Source organism: Telopea speciosissima, chromosome 3 (genome assembly GCF_018873765.1).
Source record: "Telopea speciosissima isolate NSW1024214 ecotype Mountain lineage chromosome 3, Tspe_v1, whole genome shotgun sequence".
Taxonomy (NCBI): Eukaryota; Viridiplantae; Streptophyta; class Magnoliopsida; order Proteales; family Proteaceae; genus Telopea; species Telopea speciosissima.
The window spans coordinates 65,534,586-65,555,472 of record NC_057918.1 but is presented as its reverse complement, the minus strand read 5'-3'; the positions used below and the strand labels follow the sequence as shown (position 1 = coordinate 65,555,472).

General features: G+C 41.6%; 1 protein-coding gene across 1 annotated transcript; it reads left to right on the top strand.

Annotated features, from left to right (window-relative positions):
- The first annotated feature begins 2,996 nt into the window (after positions 1 to 2,996).
- Positions 2,997 to 10,807, top strand: LOC122655542 (protein unc-13 homolog). Its single transcript, XM_043849733.1, has 5 exons — positions 2,997 to 3,541; positions 7,998 to 8,870; positions 8,991 to 9,446; positions 9,566 to 9,752; positions 9,837 to 10,807. The coding sequence occupies exons 1-5, from the start codon at positions 2,999 to 3,001 to the stop codon at positions 10,799 to 10,801; spliced, it is 3,024 nt and encodes a 1,007-aa protein (XP_043705668.1). The 5' UTR covers positions 2,997 to 2,998; the 3' UTR covers positions 10,802 to 10,807.
- Positions 10,808 to 20,887: the final 10,080 nt, after the last annotated feature.

The window sequence follows — 20,887 nt, the reverse complement described above, 5'->3', positions numbered from 1 at the left end:
AAATGATCGTCTTACCTCTACTCCGGTAAGGTGCTCAGGCAGGGGTAAGGCGGTCATTTATCGCCTTGCTTTGTCTACACAACACGATCCTACCAGGCAGCTCGGCTGTAGGAAATTGCATCTTCCCTTCCCTCTGATCCTCTACAGTGCGTTGCCCGTCCTACCATCGTGCTTCCACACACAGGCAGGCACGCAATGACCGCCATACCCCATCACGGTAGGGCACTCGGGCAGTGGGTAGGCGGTTATTGTGCGTTGCCTGTGTGAGGAAGCACGACAGCAAGATGGGCAGAGCGGCAGTAGATGATCCAAATTGTTCCCACTCCTTTAGCTACAACAGATAACCTCTTCAAAGTAGTAGTAGTAGTAGTTGTTGTTGTTTTTTTAAACTCTCTTTTAGAAAGAAAAAAAAAAAAAACTGTCAGGCCACGTGGTTCCTGTGCTAGACATAGGAATCGAATTGATCACCCCGCTTCTTGTAAAATAAAAATCTCACTCCCGTTGGATATTCTTCATTTTCTCTCATTGGCTCCTACGTAGGGACATATAGTCTGATAGCAATTCTCCCTCATTAACCAAAAAAAAAAGATAGCAATTCTCCCTTTTATTTTTTATAAATATCAAAAAAGGGTGAGACCCACATTATCTTTTTCAACTCGATTCCATTTCCTACTCATCATCTCTATATTAAAGACAACAAAAAATCCCTGAATTGTTGATAAAAACAAGCTTGATACCCATCAGGGCCAGGAGCTTTGTAGGCTCCAATAGCAAAAATAGCTTGTTGAATTTCTTTGGGTGTGGGAAGAGAGGTCAAAGCTGTTGCAGTTGAAATATCTACAATTCTAGGGAAAAGACGACATTCCACAAAATGAGTGTCCAAGGGATTGGAAGAGAGAAAAATTTTCTCCAAATGTTGTGCAAAAATACGGCCCATCCTCCTTGGATCATCAACCTTATCTCCATTATCATTGATGAGGAAAGGAATCCTTCTTTTAACTTGTTATCACCATTTTGATGAAATTTGTTTTTTTTTTAACGATATATCATTTTCAACACGTGAAATTCAGATGGGGTTGAAATTTTGTGGATGAGAAAATCCCGTGGTCCTATTCACTTGTCAAGTTTCAGTCCAACTAGAGTTGTGTACGTTGTAGAGTAAACAATTAAAAAATTCCGGCCCACAAAGAGGGTGTATAGGACTTAAAGGGGTGCATATATAGGGAGGGAATACCATTATGTGAAGGGATTTTCTCGTTGACACCCCTCAAAGTGTCAAATAATTTGTAACTTTAATATTTTGCCCTCATAGTGTAACATATATTTTTCTTTCCAATGAAGATAAATATTGTCATTTCACATGTGTACTTGAAAATATGCATGACAATGACATATTTTGATAATGACATAATGACATGTCACTTTCAACCTATTTTTGAAAATTAGTTTATAACTCAAATTTAAAAAACTTTGGGAATAATATAAAAGGCAATTAAAAAAATGTGTCAAATTGTAAATCCTAAGGGGATGTCATTTCAAAAGCATGAATTTGAAGTTGAAATTTGACATGTGACTAATCTAAACCACTTCTTATGTATCAATGGGTTAGATTGACCACATCACTCCTTCGCGGGGATAATTAGGGATCTTTATCCCCTCCAGTTCCTCGGTGCCCCTAACAAGGGGGCGCAATGACTACCCTACCCCTACCTGAACACTCTGCCCCAGTGGGGTCCACCCCCCCTTTATTAGAGGAACTAGGGAATTGGGTCGGACAGGGAACTGAAGGAGATAATTTTTTAGATAATTAGTGCTATTAGGGGGTGCAAGTTTGGCCCTGTCGGCCCGAACACTCCTTGAGCCTGAACAGGGCCTGGGCTGAGATATTTGGCCCTGAGGGCGGGTCAGGGTTGAGGCCTCTGGCTAAGCCTGGCCCGGCCCAGCCCGACCCTATTTTAAATTATACTATAAAATATATATTGATATATATATATATATATATATATATATATATATATATATATATTATAAACTTTAAACGGTTCCCACCTTTTGTTATACAATATATTATATATGAAGACAATAAGTGATATAATATATTTTATTACAGTATTAGTTTTCGTAAAATTTAAAATTTTTCCCTGGCCTATTCTAGCCCATGCATTTCCTTCCTCCTCCCCATGATCAGGGCCAATCAAGATCAGCCCGTCCCGACCCTGAGGGTGGGTCAGGGTAGGAGTTTTCTAGCCCTGAGACAGGGTCTGGTCGGGCCTAGGCCCAACTAAGGGGACTTAGGGTTGGGCTAGGGTTCTATAAAGCTCGGCCTAACCCGACCCTGTTGCAGCCCTAGGTGCTATGTTTACAATGTATTTGTCACCATGTATGATGCCTTCTTACTATTTTTTACAAAAAAAAAATTAGGGAAAGAGAATGCCACTCGGTCGTGTAGCGCATGCCGCCCCTGTGCCGTAGGGGCGTGTAAAATGACCGTTGCATCCCCTGGAACCCTAAAAATGACTAAGGATGCGATGATCATTTCACGCTCCCTTCTGTCAAGGCGCAAGAGCAATGTGTCTGGCGCGACTGGGTGACATTCTTTCACCCAAAAAAATTATATGATACCAGTAAGATTTTTCCGCCAAAAATAGGGAATGGTAGGATCACTAAATATAGAGGCAGTCCCACACAAAAAATTAAAAAAAAAAAGGGATAATAAGTATTTCCAACTCTCTCTCCATACCCTCAAATTTAATTAGTTTGGCCAGACTTAGTTATCCAAAGACCAAATCCCACTTATGTCGCTCTTCGTGTCCTTCGCACCAACAAGCAACGCTGGCAACACCAAAGACACCCATCCCTTTCTCTCTCCATTCCCCTCTCACCCATCTCTGCCTCTCTCCCAGAAATGTCAACCTCGACCACCCCACCCTCTCCTCTTGCACCAGATATCTGACAATTTACCCACGCCGGATTCTGACGGACATCCTCCTCCACCACCATGGGCCGCGCCTCGACCGCTTCCCGATCTTCTGACTACAATGCCGTAGCCGAGCTCGACTGGCCCTTTGGTAAGGTAGATGGCATAGACCAGGATGATCTCAGGGAAACGGCTTACGAGATTTTCTTCACAACATGCCGGTCGTCACCTGGTTTCGGGGGGAGAAATGCGCTGACATACTATCCCACGGCGCAAGAGAGCACGGAGGGAGGCGGAGGAGGAGGAGGTGGAGGAGGTGGTAGCGTAGGGATCACGAGGGCAACCGGAGGAGGCTTGGTGGGGATGAGTAGGTTAAAGAGGGCCCTTGGGTTGAAGACGGTAAAGCGGTTGTCGTTTAGAAGGACGGTGTCAATGGTCGGGACGCCGGCAAACCCATCATCGCCGAGAGGGTTAAACTCGGCCAATATATCATTGTCGGCGCCACCACCGACGAAGTTTAGGCGGCCCATGACGTCGGCAGAGATTATGAGGCAGCAAATGAGGGTGTCGGAGGAGAGTGACAATCGGCTTAGGAAGACGCTCATGAGAACTCTCGTTGGCCAGGTGCGTACGTACGTCCCCACCTCAACCATCTCATGCATTGCTCATCCCATCTCTTCATTCGGCGCACTATATCTTCTACATACTTTTACCTGCTAAAATACACCCTTTTATGACCAATTGACCATTTAATAATTTGATTTTGACCATGAATGGGAGGGCCCGCTATGGCTAGGTAGATATGGGCTGAAAATCTTTCGTAAGAAAATGGCATCCTTATTTGTGTATTTCACATACCAATAAGATTTTTCTGCCAAAAATAGGGAATGGTAGGATCACTAAATATAGAGGCAGTCCCACAACAAAATTTAAAAAAAAAAGGGATAATAAGTATTTCCAACTCTCTCTCCATACCCTCAAATTTAATTAGTTTGGCCAGACTTAGTTATCCAAAGACCAAATCCCACTTATGTCGCTCTTCGTGTCCTTCGCACCAATAAGCAACGCTGGCAACACCAAAGACACCCATCCCTTTCTCTCTCCATTTCCCTCTCACCCATCTCTGCCTCTCTCCCAGAAATGTCCACCTCGACCACCCCCCTCTCCTCTTGCGCCAGATATCTGACAATTTACCCACGCCAAATTCTGACGGACATCCTCCACCACCACCATGGGCCGCGCCTCGATCGCTTGTCGGTCTTCTGACTACAATGCCGTAGCCGAGCTCGACTGGCCCTTTGGTAAGGTAGACGGCATAGACCAGGATGATCTCAGGGAGACGGCTTACGAGATTTTCTTCACAACGTGCCGGTCGTCACCTGGTTTCAGGGGGAGAAATGCACTGACATACTATCCCACGGTGCAGGAGAGCACGGAGGGAGGCGGAGGAGGAGGAGGTGGTAGCGTAGGGATCACGAGGGCAACCGGAGGAGGCTTGGTAGAGATGAGTAGGTTAAAGAGGGCCCTTGGGTTGAAGACGGTAAAGCGGTTGTCGTTTAGAAGGACGGTGTCAACGATCGAGACGTCGGTGAACCCATCGTCGCCGAGAGGGTTAAACTCGGCCAATTTATCATTGTTGGCGCCACCACCGACGAAGTTTAGGCGGCCCATGACGTCGATGGAGATTATGAGGCAGCAAATGAGGTTGTCGGAGGAGAGTGACAATCGGCTTAGGAAGACGCTCATGAGAACTCTCGTTGGCCAGGTACGTACGTACGTCCCCACCTCAACCATCTCATGCATTGCTCATCCCATCTCTTCATTCGGCGCACTATATCTTCTACATACTTTCACCTGCTAAAATGCGCCCTTTTATGAACAATTGACCATTTAATAATTTGATTTTGACCATAAATGGGTGGGCCTGCTATGGCTAGGTAGATATGGGCTGGAAAACTTTCGTAAGAAAATGGCATCCTTATTTGTGTATTTCACATACCAGTAAGATTTTTCCGCCAAAAATAGGGAATGGTAGGATCACTAAATATAGAGGCAGTCCCACACAAAAAAAAGAAAAAAAAAAAAGGGATAATATGTATTTCCAACTCTCTCTCCATACGCTCAAATTTAATTAGTTTGGCCAGACTTAGTTATCCAAAGACCAAATCCCACTTATGTCGCTCTTCGTGTCCTTCGCACCAACAAGCAACGCTGGCAACACCAAAGACACCCATCCTTTCCTCTCTCCATTCCCCTCTCACCCATTTCTGCCTCTCTCCCAGAAATGTCAACCTCGACCACCCCACCCTCTCCTCTTGCTCCAGATATCTGACAATTTACCCACGTCGGATTCTGACGGACATCCTCCACCACCACCATGGGCCGCGCCTCGACCGCTTCCCAATCTTCTGACTACAATGCCGTAGCGGAGCTCGACTGGCCCTTTGGTAAGGTAGACGGCATAGACCAGGATGATCTCAGGGAGATGGCTTATGAGATTTTCTTCACAATGTGCCGATCGTCATCTGGTTTCGGGGGGAGAAATGCGCTGACATACTACCCCACGACGCAGGAGAGCACGGAGGGAGGCGGAGGAGGAGGTGGAAAAGGTGGTAGCGTAGGGATCACGAGGGCAATCGGAGGAGGCTTGGTGGGGATGAGTAGGTTAAAGAGGGCCCTTGGGTTAAAGACGATAAAGCGATTGTCGTTTAGAAGGACGGTGTTAACGGCCGGGACGCCTGCGAACCCATCATCGCCGAGAGGGTTAAACTCGGCCAATATATCATTGTCGGCGCCACCACCGACGAAGTTGAGGCGGCCCATGACGTCGGCAGAGATTATGAGGCAGCAAATGAGGGTGTCGGAGGAGAGTGACTATCGGCTTAGGAAGACGCTCATGAGAACTCTCGTTGGCCAGGTGCGTATGTACGTCCCCACCTCAACCATCTCATGCATTGCTCATCCCATCTCTTCATTTGGCGCACCATATCTTCTACATACTTTCACCTACTAAAATGCTCCTTTTTATGACCAATTGACCATTTAATAATTTGATTTTGACCATAAATGGGTGGGCCTGCTATGGCTAGGTAGATATGGGCTGGAAAACTTTCGTAAGAAAATGGCATCCTTATTTGTGTATTTCACAAGCTTCTTTCTGGTGGAAGAAACCCTCTACCATGCATTGAATTGAAACTCCACTTATGTTATTAAAAAGAACGTATCCACTGCACAATGCTCTAGCCACTGTGGGGTCTGTGGAGGGTCATAATGTATGCAGCCTTATCTCCACTTCGCGGAGAAACTATTTCTTGACTCGAAACCCCATGATGTACGCAGCCTTATCCCCTTTCACCGAGAGACTGTTTCCTGACTTGATCCTGCTACCACTAGGTTACAATAGAGCAACCTTACCATTGCGCCAAGGTCCATCCTCATTGCAGTCCACTTATATTCTTTTGATTGTTAAATGGGCTTGACAGTAAAAAAAAATTATTAAATAGGCTAAAAGGCCCAAAATGCCCTAAGACATTATTTTTTTTTGGGGGGCAGAAAGCAGGGCTATTCATTTATGCGCGCCCAACGGCAAAAGAAAGAAAACAAGAAACATAACGTAGATAGTTGAGACGTGATACACAAGGTTTTAAAACTGACAAGGTTCAAAAATCAGGGAGAGACATATGGTCTTGACATACATGTCATAGGCGGGACTAGTCGGGGGAGGGAATGGGTAACAACCACATCCTAAGGAAACTCGCTGTAGACACAGCTTACATAATGAAGCGCATGCATGAACGTGCCATAAAAAAGGAATACATCAGCAACAAACAAAAAGAAGACATCATTTTTTATGTCGCATGCTAGACACGACCCTGGGAGACAGGAAAAGTCACAGTATGCACACGACCCAATGAAGTTCTTGATGGTCGTTGCATCGATTCCAGGGCGCACATTCCGAGTAGCTTCACCATCACCGGCGACGGTGACCGCCCAATCGAAAAGGGGAAGGGCTTAGATTTTGACCAAATCCAAGGCGCCACTAATGTCGGAACCTGCAAAAACTGCACAGCCATAAACAAAAAAAGAAAAGGAAAAACAGAGCCAGGTGGATGCATAGGGATGGACAGGGGTGGGCAGGGGGTGCGTTGAAGACGATGCGGGTGACCAGGGGGTGTGATGAAGACGGTGAGGATGAGCACGTGGGTGGGTGCGGTGGGGGTAAGCTCAAAATAAACATTGCAACTCCCGCCAGAGAGAGTGAGCACAACGGAGAGGGTGAACAGTGGTTTACGTTGAGTGTGAGTAGGGGGGTGAGCCGGTGGAGAGGGTGCGCAGGGGTTTGCACTGAGTGTGGGGGTGAGCCGGGGGGAGAGGGTGAAGGCGGAGAGGGTGAGCAGTGGCCTTTTGAAGGTGAGGGATAGCCCAGGAGGGGCGGTGCTGTTCCATGGTCATTGGCATCGGTGTCAGTGTTCATGTCGGCAAGGCAGAGGTTACACGCTACAACGGGCGGAGAAGGTGCATGCCACAAACGGACAGAGAAGGTAGCACGCCATACCGGCGGAGATATAAAGTTCAAAGCAAAAGAAAATGGTTTCGAAGGCACGGCGGCGGAAGAGGAAAAAAAGAACCCTAATCGCTTAGGGAAACCAAGAAGGAAATGCCCTAAGACTTAGGAGCTCTATTAAAAGGGAAAAGGATCCTATTGATATGGTGTGCCAATTAGCAAGGCTCATTAAATGTTAACCAAAGTAACTCCTCGCAATCAAAACTGAACAAATAAAAATTTTTATGGTCGTTTTAACATATTCATGTTGTTTTCAGTTAGTATAGGCTTGTAAATGGGCCCCACCCATGGATCAGATATGGAAGGCTTGTTAATGGGCCCCGCCTATGGATCAGTTGGAAATTGAAAATATGATAGGCCCAGGGCCATGCCAACCCACGTACACTGCCGGTGCAAGCAGGTCACCAAAGGCGCAGTAGTTGGGTTTGTTTGTTTTCAATTTCTTTCTTTGATCAATTTGGATTAATGAAGGAGCCATTGTCTGTTTTTCCATTTTTTTTTTCTTGAATTGAACAGATAAGTCGAAAAGCAGAGACAATAATTCTCCCTCTTGAGCTCCTGCGCCATCTAAAACCATCAGAATTCCATAATCCCCATGAGTACAGTATTTGGCAGAAGAGGCAATTCAAAGTGCTAGAAGCAGGTCTCCTCCTATATCCATCCATCCCACTAGAAAAATCCAACTCCTTTGCAATGCGTCTTCGAGATATCATCAGAGCAAGCGAGATCAAGACTGTCGATACCGGCAAGAACTCCGAAACGATGAAAACAATATCCGTTTGTGTGGTCTCATTAGCATGGAGAAATGACAATGGATCATCCAATGATGTTTGCCATTGGGCTGATGGCTTCCCTCTTAATATCCACCTCTACCTCACCCTCCTGCACTCCATCTTCGACCTCAAGGACGAAACACTTGTCCTCGACGAGATAGATGAGTTGTTAGAGCTCATGAAGAAGACATGGTCCACTCTAGGAATCAACAAGCTCATCCACAATGTGTGCTTCACTTGGGTCCTATTTCAACAATATGTTGCTACTGCAGAATCTGAACAAGACCTGTTATGTGCTTCTATTGCAATGTTAGCCGAAGTGGCCAACGAGGCCAAGAGAGCTGATAAGGATGTTCTATACAATAAGATTTTGTCGTCGGTATTGACATCAATACAAAGGTGGGCGCAGAAGAAGCTATTAGATTATCATGAGAATTTTCAGACAAGTGGAATTGGGTTGATGGAGAGTGTTCTGCCTCTATCACTGTCTGCTGCAAGGATTTTGGAAGAAGACCCTTCAGCTTTGGGGCTAGAGAAATCCAATCTAGCCATGGAGTCATCAGGGAATCGGATGGATTATTACATAAGATCTTCCATGAGGAATGCATTTGCCAAAGTAAGCATCCATTGATTAGCAGCTTTGTTTGTCATTTTCTCTGTTACAATGTCTATATTTTTGGAGTGATTGCCCTGCTTTGATATCTTTGTCTAATTTCTTGTGTTGTGTGATCAAAAGCTTTTGGAAAATGGAAAAGCCAATAGCATGGATGCCGAAGTTGCAGAAGAGGCAAGTGAAGCTCTCCTTCAATTGGCTCAAGAAACAGAGGACTTAGCAATGAAGGAGAAAGAGACCTTCAGTCCCATGCTGAAGAGATGGCACCCAATTGCAGCCGGAGTTGCAGCAGTGAGCCTCCACAATTGCTACGGAACCGTGTTGAAACAGTACTTGTCTGGGGTGTCCATGCTCACCAACGACACCATTCTGGTGTTGCAGAGAGCTGGAAAACTAGAGAAGGTTCTGGTTCAGATGGTGGTTGAAGACTCAGTGGACTGTGAAGATGGAGGCAAAGCCATTGTAAGGGAAATGCATCCCTATGAAGTTGAAACCATTATCTTGAGCCTTTTAAAAACATGGATTGATGAAAGGTTGAGGAGAGGGAAGGAGTGTGTTCGTAGAGCTAAAGAAACTGAGGTGAGTGTTACTGTATATGATCAGATTTTGGAAACTCTAGTTTGGTTGAGTTGGTTATTGTGAATACTTGTGAGAAATTAAAATTAATTTCCTCTGGGCTTGTGATTTCTTTCTTTCAGACATGGAATCCCAAATCAAAATCAGAGCCATACGCGCAATCAGCCTTGGAGCTAATGAGGTTGGCCAAGGAAACTGTGGATGATTTCTTTGAAATTCCAATTGAAAATTCTGAGGATCTAGTGCAAGATCTCTCCGATGGCTTAGAACTTCTCTTCCAGGAGTACTCTACCTTTGTTGCATCATGTGGTAAGCCAATGCATCTTCTGGTGGTTAATTGAGAAAGGTACTATATTAGAAGAGTTGCTTATAATTGTTTTATATCTTGTTCAGGATCAAAGCAAAGCTATATCCCTGCACTTCCCCCTTTAACCAGATGCAACCGAGGCTCAAAACTCCAAAATTTGTTGAGGAAAGCGACTCCTTGCAAAGTTGGGATAGAGGATATGGATTTCCAGCCCGGAGGATCTACAGATGGTGACCATCCTCGTCCCTCCACAAGCCGTGGGACACAACGCCTCTATATCAGGCTCAACACCCTTCACTATCTCTTCTCCCACCTCAACTCCTTGGACAAGACCCTCTCTCTCCCACCTCGTGCAAACCCAATGCCCCGCAACCACCGCTTCTCCACCTCTCCTTCTCACTTGGACCTCGCTCGCTCCTCCATCCACGCAGCCACTCAACATGTCTCAGAGGTGGCTGCTTACCGTCTCATCTTCCTTGATTCTAATTCTGTTTTCTATGACAGTCTCTATGTGGGAGACATTGTGAATTCTCGCATACCCCCTGCATTGCGGATACTCAAGCAGAATTTGGCACTCTTGGCAGCAATTCTCACCGACCGGGCGCAGCCATTGGCAATTAAAGAAGTAATGAAAGCCTCCTTTGAGGCCTTCCTCATGGTACTTCTTGCTGGGGGAAGTGGTCGGGTATTCTCCAAGTTGGATCATGAGATGATTTTGGAGGATTTTGAGAGCCTTAAGCGCATATTCTGTACCTATGGTGAAGGACTAGTGGCAGAGGATGTGGTGGAGAAGGAATCAGATAAGGTGGAGGGAGTGTTGGCATTGATGAATCAATCAACAGAACAATTGGTGGAAGACTTCAGCATTGTGGCTTGTGAAGCAAGTGGGTTAGGGGGGGTGTCTGCAGGGCAGAAGTTGCCAATGCCTCCAACCACAGGGAGGTGGAACAGAGCAGACCCAAATACGATCTTGAGAGTTCTGTGCCATAGGAATGACAGCGCGGCTAATCGATTCCTGAAGAAGACATTTCAATTGGCAAAGAGGAGATGAAGCTCTGGACTGAGATCATGGAAGGGGCCCATGTTGTATTCATACTGTTGATCTTCATCCTTTCCTCCCTCCCATATTACTAAAGAAGTAAACCAGAACAAGGGGGGAGATTCATTTTTTATTTATAAACTAGTTTGGTACTTTGGTCTCAATATTTCTTGTAGGGAACCCAGAAACCTTTGTACAATTGTACAATTCTTTTCCTTTCTCTATTAGATTGGAGTGTTCATACACCTCAAACTAGTTTCACTTTTATCGAACAGATGGAAGGCAAGACAGTTGTGCCAACGGAATACACTTTTTGATCACTGTGGGTGTAAGGCAACAAACTCTACATGTTAACTCACCAATTTTAAAACATGATATGCTATAGATAAGTGGTGCACAATAGTACAATGAGTGGGATACAATCTTGTAGGGAACCCAGAAACCTTTGTACAATTGTACAATTCTTTTCCTTTCTCTATTAGATTGGAGTGTTCATACACCTCAAACTAGTTTCACTTTTATCGAACAGATGGAAGGCAAGATAGTTGTGCCAACGGAATACACTTTTTGATCACTGTGGGTGTAAGGCAACAAACTCTACATGTTAACTCACCAATTTTAAAACATGATATGCTATAGATAAGTGGTGCACAATAGTACAATGAGTGGGATACAAGAGAAGTACCACAACACCGTAATCTAGCAAAATATGCTAGATGGATTTTAGATAATCCAATCTCTCCAACAAAGAAATTTAAGATGGTGTCATGTTGCTTGATTACGATTAATGCCGATTCATGCAATCTATGTTGTGTTATTGATGAAGCCTGATACAGTCTAGAAAGTGTTGTGGGGTTTCTTCGGCGGGCCGTTTTGTTTCTGAAACACACGTAAAAGGCCTAAAAGGACCTATTTAGCTGTAGAGCTCCACATGAGTGACCACTACACAAGCTGTTTCAGTCGATGGTGGTCATTCATCTTCTAGGATTGGTCTAGCCCCTGTTTAGCGAATCGTTGTCCCCTCCAATTCGCTGCCCCTTCCAATTCCTCCAATTCCTCACATGGGGGCGGAAATGACTATCCTATCCCCTGCCCAAAAACACTGCCCAAGGTGGGGTCCACTGCCCCTATTATAGGAATTGAAGGAATTGGAGGTGCCGGCAAATTGGAGGCGATAATAATTCCTATTTAGCTACAATTTTCTTTTTCAGTTTAAGAGGATTTGTTCTTCTGGTTGGGAGAATGGATGCACGTGGGTTAAACTAAAAAAGAAAATCAATGAAACTTAACTCTTGAAGGAAAATTTACAAGTCTTTTGAATAAAAAACTATAAAATAATCACAGTTTTGTGAAAATCTTTGCTTCTCGTTGGTTTTAATTCTAAGATTTCAATCAATTATCATATGAAGAAATGTGCATTTTTTGATCAATTACAATATATTATGTCATTATCAAAAGGTATCATTGGTTTACGCAAAAAGAAAATAATAGATGTCATTGTCAAGTATATTTTTCGGTCAAGTATATTTTTCGAGTACACATAAGAAGTGACACTATTATCCTTATTGAAAAAAAATTGTATATAATACTAAAAGAGCAAAAAAGTAAAATTATAAATTATTATTATTTTGGGTAAAAAAATTATAAATTATTTGACAACTTGAGATGTATCAATACAAAAAACCCTATTTTAAATCATTGTTTCACAATGCATAGAAGGTCAAAAATTAACTTCTGTTATTTGGGGGAAAATGTCATAGAAGAGAGGACTTTAATAGAAAAGCTAAAAGTTTCATGCACGACCGATCACAGCCTTATCCTCATTCATTATAGGGGCCGAAATGAGTCAAATGATGAAACCCCCTATTTCATGCATGGTAATCCCTACCCCTATATGCGACCGTGCATAAAAACCCTCCCCTAATAGAAAATAATACAGGAAGAAAAATATATTTAATTAGTTTGTTAAAGCATTATCCAAACGTCAAGTATTTTTGAAATGAGTTTCTTTATTTTACATGAAAAAATGGGTTATAATTCTATCGAGTTTCTAGCATAAATGTAACATAGGGATAACAGAGGTGGGGTTGAGCCAAAACCCCAATGAGACGAGAAAGGATTACAAGTTTTCTTCCACTTGCCTCTCTATTTACAAAGAATTTCCTCTTAACCCTAATGACCCTCATTGCTATCAATTATTAAAGAAAATATAAAGATGCAATTTTTGAAATTACCCCCATGTAAATCCTAAAAATTCCCTACATATAGAGGTGTCAATAGACCGGGCTTGCCCTAAACCCCAGCCCAACCCTAGGGGTCTTAAACTGGGCCCAAACCCAGCCCGACCCTGCCAAGGCCTAACAAACTCTCGACCCAATGCCGGCCCTGCTAGGGTTTTCCCTAGCCCGGCCTGGCACGGCCCTGATTGGGCAGGACCGGGACCGGGTTGGCACTGATTGACCCTGAATTATAATTGTAATCCAGTAATATTTATATATATTATATATGGGAGAAAGAACGCTAACTAGGCACGTGCAATGCGTTGCACAGGACTATCGTGCCCCCATAGAAATACATAATTTCCAAGGGGTGTGACGATCATTTTGTGTGCCCCTGTGTCTGGGTACATGGGCAACGCACCACACACGCCTAAGTAGCCAAGTTAATTTGTTTCCTAATAAGAGGTAAATTTTTTTATTTTAATAAAAAAAATTTAATATTCATGATTAATTCTAAAATAAATTGTAAATTTTGATATTAATTGAAGTTAGAGTTGGCCTATCTATTCATGATTCAAATAGGCTAATTCAACCCGATCAGATAACTGAAACCCTATCAACCCTATCTATTGTGGATATAAAAATGTGGCCATAAATTTTCAAATGAGACTTCCAAACAAATTTCTGTTCTTTTATAGCTTCCCTCTCACTATCAAATTAAAGTCTCTAGATAGCTTTGGACAAACTATTTGACCAAGGATCAACAATATCTACTTTTTGGTGAAACCTAATCCATTCCTTCAAAACAAACAAAGACAATTGATTCAAACAAACCCTAGTCCAGTGTATCTAACCCATTTCTGTAAATCTCTATAATGAAGACAGATTAAGTCGTGTATTGTTGTGATTGGTTTATTATCTTGATTGGTAGATGACTTCTTTGGAATGATCCAAAACTAGATTTGTTGAGTGTACGCGTGTCCACACTTAGATAAATCCAACTCAACAAGAAATATTCATAATTTTTTGGACTTATTAGAGCTCTCTTCTTCTTCATTTTGTTTCTATAGGTTAGTAATACTTGTATGTTTTATCCACCTAGCTTGTCTGTATTTATTGCTTATTGTCATCCTCTGCTAGGGCTTGTCAATATCATAGCCTATTCCCATTTTGAATGTAGGCTTTCACATTACTATCGATAGAAATGTTTCCAATGTGGTCATTTTCTAAGGTTTAGACCAATGTGAATGGTTTAATAAAACCCAATTCTTGGATTTATTGCTGACCAAAGATCACTGCTATTCTTTGATTGGGGGGTTGAGTTACTAGTGTCGGAGTTTCACGCGAAAGCAATTGATCTCATATTGGATGTAAGTAGACTGATATGAAGACTTAAACAGATTTGAGTAACGTGTAACTTCTTCTTAGTATAGTTAGCTATTAAGGGTGAGTTCTATTCGAGTCCAAACAAGTGATTTCATAGAACTGTATTCTTGGATTTATCTCTGACCAAAGATCACTACTATTCTTTGGTAGGGGTTGAGTTACTAATGTTGGAGTTTCACGCGAAAGCAACTAATCCCATATTGGATGTAAATATAATGATAACTTATACAGATTTGAGTAAGCTTGTAACTTCTTAATATAGTTAGCTTTTAAGGATGAGTTTTATTCGAGTCCAAACAAGTGATTCCATAAAACCCTATTCTTGGATTTATCTCTGACCAAAGATCACTACTATTCTTTGGTAGGGGTTGAGTTACTAATGTTGGAGTTTCATGCGAAAGCAACTAATCCCATATTGGATTTAAATATAATGATAAGAAGATTTATACAGATTTGAGTAAGCTTGTAACTTCTTAATATAGTTATCTTTTAAGGGTGAGTTTTATTCGAGTCCAAACGAGTGATTCCATAAAACCCTATTCTTGGATTTATCTCTGACCAAAGATCACCACTATTCTTTGGTAGGGGTTGAGTTACTAATGTTGGAGTTTCACGCGAAATAACTGATCCCATATTGGATGTAAGTAGACTGATATGAAGACATACAAATTGGAGTAACCTCTTCTTATAGTTAGCTTTTGAGGATGAGTTTTATCCGAGTCCAAATAAGTGATCCCATGTGGGTTGGTTGGGAATATACTAGTGAATCTAGATCCTCTCCAATGACATTTAACTGCCAAGTCAATCTCCCACCATCCATGGGATCACACCCCATGAATGGTGTGAGATCGACTCTGGTGGCTAGTGTCATTGGAGAGGATTTAGGCTCTATACTAGCTAGCCCTAGCTTAGGCGAGTTGCCACTTTTAGGTCTTCCATAAAGGAACGGGTTGCATCAAATCCATGACAGGTTGATGTGGGATTGATTTGTAAAAGGTCATACATAGATAATCCAAATGTAAACTGAAGAAGGTTAATTAACCCAAGACCTAGAAAAAATTAGGCAAGTTCAAAGGTCAGGTCAGATAAGAAATTCCAACCTTCAATTAAAAAAAATGAGAAAAAATCTCTGGGGGAGTGTTGTTGGCCAAACAACGGTCCAGGGATCAAACCATGGTTCCCTAGGGAGACCAAGATATTTATCTTTAGGGTTTTGCACGCCCTGGGTTTGCCCATGGTGTCCCATGGGTGCCCCATTTTAATTTTAGGGTTTCCCATGGTCGCCCATGGGAACCCTGGTGCATCCCTATTAGGGTTTCTCCTTCCCTATTGCATTCCATAAAATTAATTATCACAATAGGGACGGAGAAATTCGTCTCTAGTCCATCACATGGCAAGAGGGATCCATCCCATACTCGAATGCGCAACGGAAAATAATCGATTCGAGTTTCTTTCGCATCCCATAAATATTAATAATCAATGAACAGAAGGAATTAATAAAGAACTGCTAACCTGGTGAGCCTCAAGTGTTGCTCCTCCAATAGATAGTGGTTCTTCCTCCAATGAGCGCTCCAAGCAAACAGATCTGAACCTCCAATGGTGCTACCAAGGTTCTACACGCCAATCCCAGATGCCCTCAAACTCCTCAGCACAGATCTAGGGTTTCACAAACCCTAACTCTCAAACACAGGTGAGATAAGCAAGAAGAAGAAGAGAGATCACAAGAAGGGGAGAGAAAAACCAAAAACGCAGGAGAGAGAGTGTCTGCTCCAAAAACGTGGAGAGCTGCTCTTCTGCGTATTTTTGGTCCCCTATTTATAATAATAGGGTTTAATTAAATCCTAGATAGATTTAATAGAGCCCTAGTGAGAGTCGACTCTCTCTCTCTCGATCGCGCTGTTTAAACTCAAAGTGCTACACAGTGAAGAAGCAGAATCTAATAGGGAAAGTATTAATTAGATTCTTTATTTAATTATTAATGGATAATTACAATTAGCACCAAATCCATTAATTAAATAAAGAGCCAATTAAATTAGCAAATTCCAAATAACTCCCTATATGATAACAATTTATCATATACAACCCCCCCCACTAATCAACACCATCATTATGGAATCTAGGGCATGTACACATGTACTGCCAAACCCCAATCCATAGTACATGTCCATATAAGAGCGTCTGTGCATCCGATCGGGTCCCGCAAAACTCGATAAAACACTTTATTTGAAATAACTATAAATAATGTATCATTTTATGTAAAATAAATTTTGCAAAACCATTTCCAAAACGGCATCGATCCGATTCGATCCGACCATGCACGAGCAGTCTCTATCTTGGTGTTCCCCAATCGGGCAGTGGTGATCGTGTTGGATAACTCCTTCACTCACAAAGTGTTCACGCATTCCCAGAACACCGGCTTTGACTCGCTTGAGTCTCAGTCATTGATGAACCAAAGAATGCGATCACACTTTGCAGTGACAGGGTTCCCTCAGTAGTGGTGTCGGTGACACATGTCTATCCCTTCCTACATCCGGCAGTAATACATGAGGGAATCGACAAAGTAGATTCTTCGCCAATGCACACATCAAACATGTGAGCACTCGCATTCGATACCCTGACATCACATGTCTAGGCATACCCAATGCGACGACCATATGATAAGGGTGCCCAGCCCAAACCCTAGTCGTGACTACCATTTTAAGTATAACTTACGGACACATAATGCTCAAAAAGTTTATATCGCATGTGACAATATTAAACTAAAATGTATAAATGTTCAATACAAAGGTGAACCGGGTTGAACCGGACCGAACCGGGTTTGATGGACACACACTTGTCCAACAAGTGTATCACCCACTCCTAGATACAAGGGGTATAATGATCATCCCACCCCCAATGAAAGGTGGAAATCCAATCTCATGATACTTCTGCTCTTACTTTCATTCGCTCCTATGTGCATAGGGGTCATGCTCCCACTAAAAAAACATAGAATGATACAATTCTATGACAATGGTCTTTTGTTTTCATATGAAATCTATTTTGAAAAAATATTAGGTGCACTTGTACATTTCGGAGTATGGTAACCATGATCATAGTCGATTTACCCTGAAATAGAGTGGAATGGTAAAACAGGATTTATGTAGCTGAGACCAAGAAATTTGGATAAGGATTAGTGGGTTTTTAGATGCATTGTATGGTACAAATATCTTTCAACCAACAATTTTCAACAAATCGATCAGCTATAATTAATAGGTATAGTGTGAAAAAGGAGATTAGTCAAAGAATATTGCAACCAAGAAGGAAATTGTCATATTTAATAAATCATACAAAAAATATGGACAAATGATCCAAAACTATCTCTTTACAATGAAGACAACTCCATCATATGTGATATATAGAAGCACAAAATAGCACGTTTACTTTTTTTGGTAGAAAAAATAGCATCTTTACAGCTCTATTGCAGATGAACTATACTTTAAACTCCTTAATTCAACACCATTCACTCTCAAAGAAAGGGAGGGGACAGTGAGAAGGACAACATTTGCGAAGAATCCCAATCCAGTTCGCCTTGGAGAAAGGACAATTGAAGAATAGTTGATCAATATTTTCTAGAGCATTCCAACAAAGGCAACAGTTGGGGATGGAGAGGTTCCTATGAGATAGGAACTCCTGAGTAGGGAGGGAACAAGTGAGAGCACGCTAGGTGATGAAACTATGTCTAGGAATGTGGTGGGCAAACCAAACCAAACTCCCCCAAGGCAATTTGGATCTTTTAGACCTGATAAGCTCCCAAGCCGACGCCGAAGAGAACATCTTATTGGAAGATGGGGACTACTCAACAATGTCACCACTACCAGTACCCCTGTTGCTTATATATTGCAACTACTCCCAAACAAAGTTAAGAACAGAAGAAGCTGAAGGACTAGGGCACCAAGAACTATTTGAAATGATAAAAGACATAAGCACCATCTTATCAATGCAAGTAACATACCTGATTCTATCCCCAAAGATTGAGAGAAGGACTCCACAAGGGTGCTAGTTATCTAGCCAAAGCCTAGTGGAGGATCCATCGTCAATCTTGTAAACAATGTGATCTTGAACTAGATGTCTCAACTTTAGAATCTTTTTCTAAACCCAAGAAGTATCAGGGAGACATTTGATTGTCCAAATAGAATCTTTCTTGAGATACTTAAAGTAAATCCACAGAGTCCATAAATTAACCTTCTCTCTTTTCAGCGATTTTCCAAATAATCTTAAGAATACCGGCTTTATTGACATCTTTCATTCTCTTTAGACCTAGGCCTCCCTCATTTTTTACTAGTCACACAGAGGCCCACCTGATGGTATGAAAATATTTGTTGTTGTCACTCCCCTTCCATATAAAGGCACTCATGGAAGGAGGAAGCAGACAATTCCGTCAGTAAAAGGTACTCAAGGCACTCTTCAATCTTAACATCTAGACTAGACAATTTCATCCATATCATGTTGAACTCATCCAAGTATACCTCAAATTGCTCTCTCTCTAATATTGAAACTCATACAAATGTGACTTCAAAAACAATTGATTTATCAACAACCCGGACTTGTACCTGCTCTCAAGTCTTGCTTAGACATCCTTTAGATCCACTACGATGACCTCGATCATAAAGAGTATTATCCATAAGATACAACTGGATCATGTCGTTTGATAGATCCTTCAACTCTTGTCACTCATCTTTCTTCATTTTCTTTGGCATTTACGGTTTTTTCATGAGAGTCTTGACTATCCCCTCCTGCATAAGAATATTCTTCACCTGTTGTTGCTACAAGATGAAGTCATTATGGTCATTAAAGCGTTCTATGTGGGAGCTTGAAATCTTCACCACTATCACATTTACCCGATCTAAGTCATTTGTACATGACATCAACCTCAATAAACTTTATTACCATTGATAGTAAACATAATGAGTCTGGAATGCCAAAAAAACTTAGGAACACCCAACATCTATGATGTACCCTCTACATGAAATATTATGTACATAACCCAAACTCGAATAGAACTGACTGGAAAACCTTTTTGAAAAAACAACAAAGCTTACTTTTTCCTTGTACGGTACAAACTGCCCTCCACGTTATGGCTTTCTAATCTATCTAGGAAACAACACAATTCATCTTTGAGTTTCGTAACTATTTCTTTTCAAAACGTACGAATATGGACCAATTCTCTCTTCAATTTTTTTATTTCCTTCTACCGTCACATATCCAATTGGATCGGACTTCGGAATTTCCTCCCTCCTTTCCTCTCTCACGTATAAAATCAGCATTGGACTATGGGACCGTGCAATTATTTTCTTTATGTATATCTTGTCCCTCTCTCTCTCTTTTCCAAGTATTCAGTCGATGAAGAGGGAAAAACTCTTTGAACAATACCTTTTCCTAATATGTCCATACACACCCTGTAATGATCTGTCAAATTTCACTCAAATACCATTTGTTGGGGATAAATGCGATAATCACAAGAAAGAAACCAAACAAACAATCATACATAACATGAGAAATTTAACGTGGTTCAACACGAATGCCTACATCCACGCAAGAAAATCAAAGAATTTTCACTATGCCAGAAAAACTCTCTACAAAACTCTCAAATCACAATACGATCTCCCATTTGCATGTGTCTAGTGTTTTCACATAGAGATAATATATGAGACTTCCTAAAAAACTCTAATCCCCACACAATTACAATTTTAGCTTGCACATGAAATGAGCACTAAAGTGTCTAGTGCTTTCACATAGAGATAATATATGAGAATTCCTGAAAAAACCCTTTAGCTTGTGCATGGAATGACCTCTAAATATATTCAATTACAAATACAAATCCAATAATAATTATATGGACCCGCAGAATAGAAGACACCACCAACCCTTACACCTTGGTATATCTACACACTCCACCAATTGGAGAGCATGAGAAGGTTTATGAAATAAGGATGAGAAGAAGAAGGAGAGAGTGTGTCAGGGAGAGAGAGAGAGACTGTTAAAGGATTGTACACACTAACAATGTATAAAGCCTTTAATTTCTCTATTCTTATGGAGGAACAAGTGGCAAGTTTTAAGTGTGAAACCATAAAGCCGATCCACTTAGAAACTAAGTTGAATAAAATAGTAAATTCATATTCTAAAACAATAAAAAACCCTCAACTCCTTGACTCCCTTCTTGTTCAATGGTATGAACTCAAAATGCAATGGTCTGTGATTCCTTGATTTTTTTTCCCCTAATTTGCCCATATTTTTCTTCTTTTTTTTTTATATTATTAATTTATACATATTTATTGTATTACAAAATAATAAAAAAAAAATACATGAGTCTTTTTAACCGGGCTTGACAAGACTGAGTCACCATGTTTTTCTGAAAGACGAATCAAGCCAGAAAATCTGGTTTTCCAACTATGGTTAAAAGAGGTCAAATACTAACAAATTCAAATATTTTTTTAACTAGCTTTAACATTGTTCA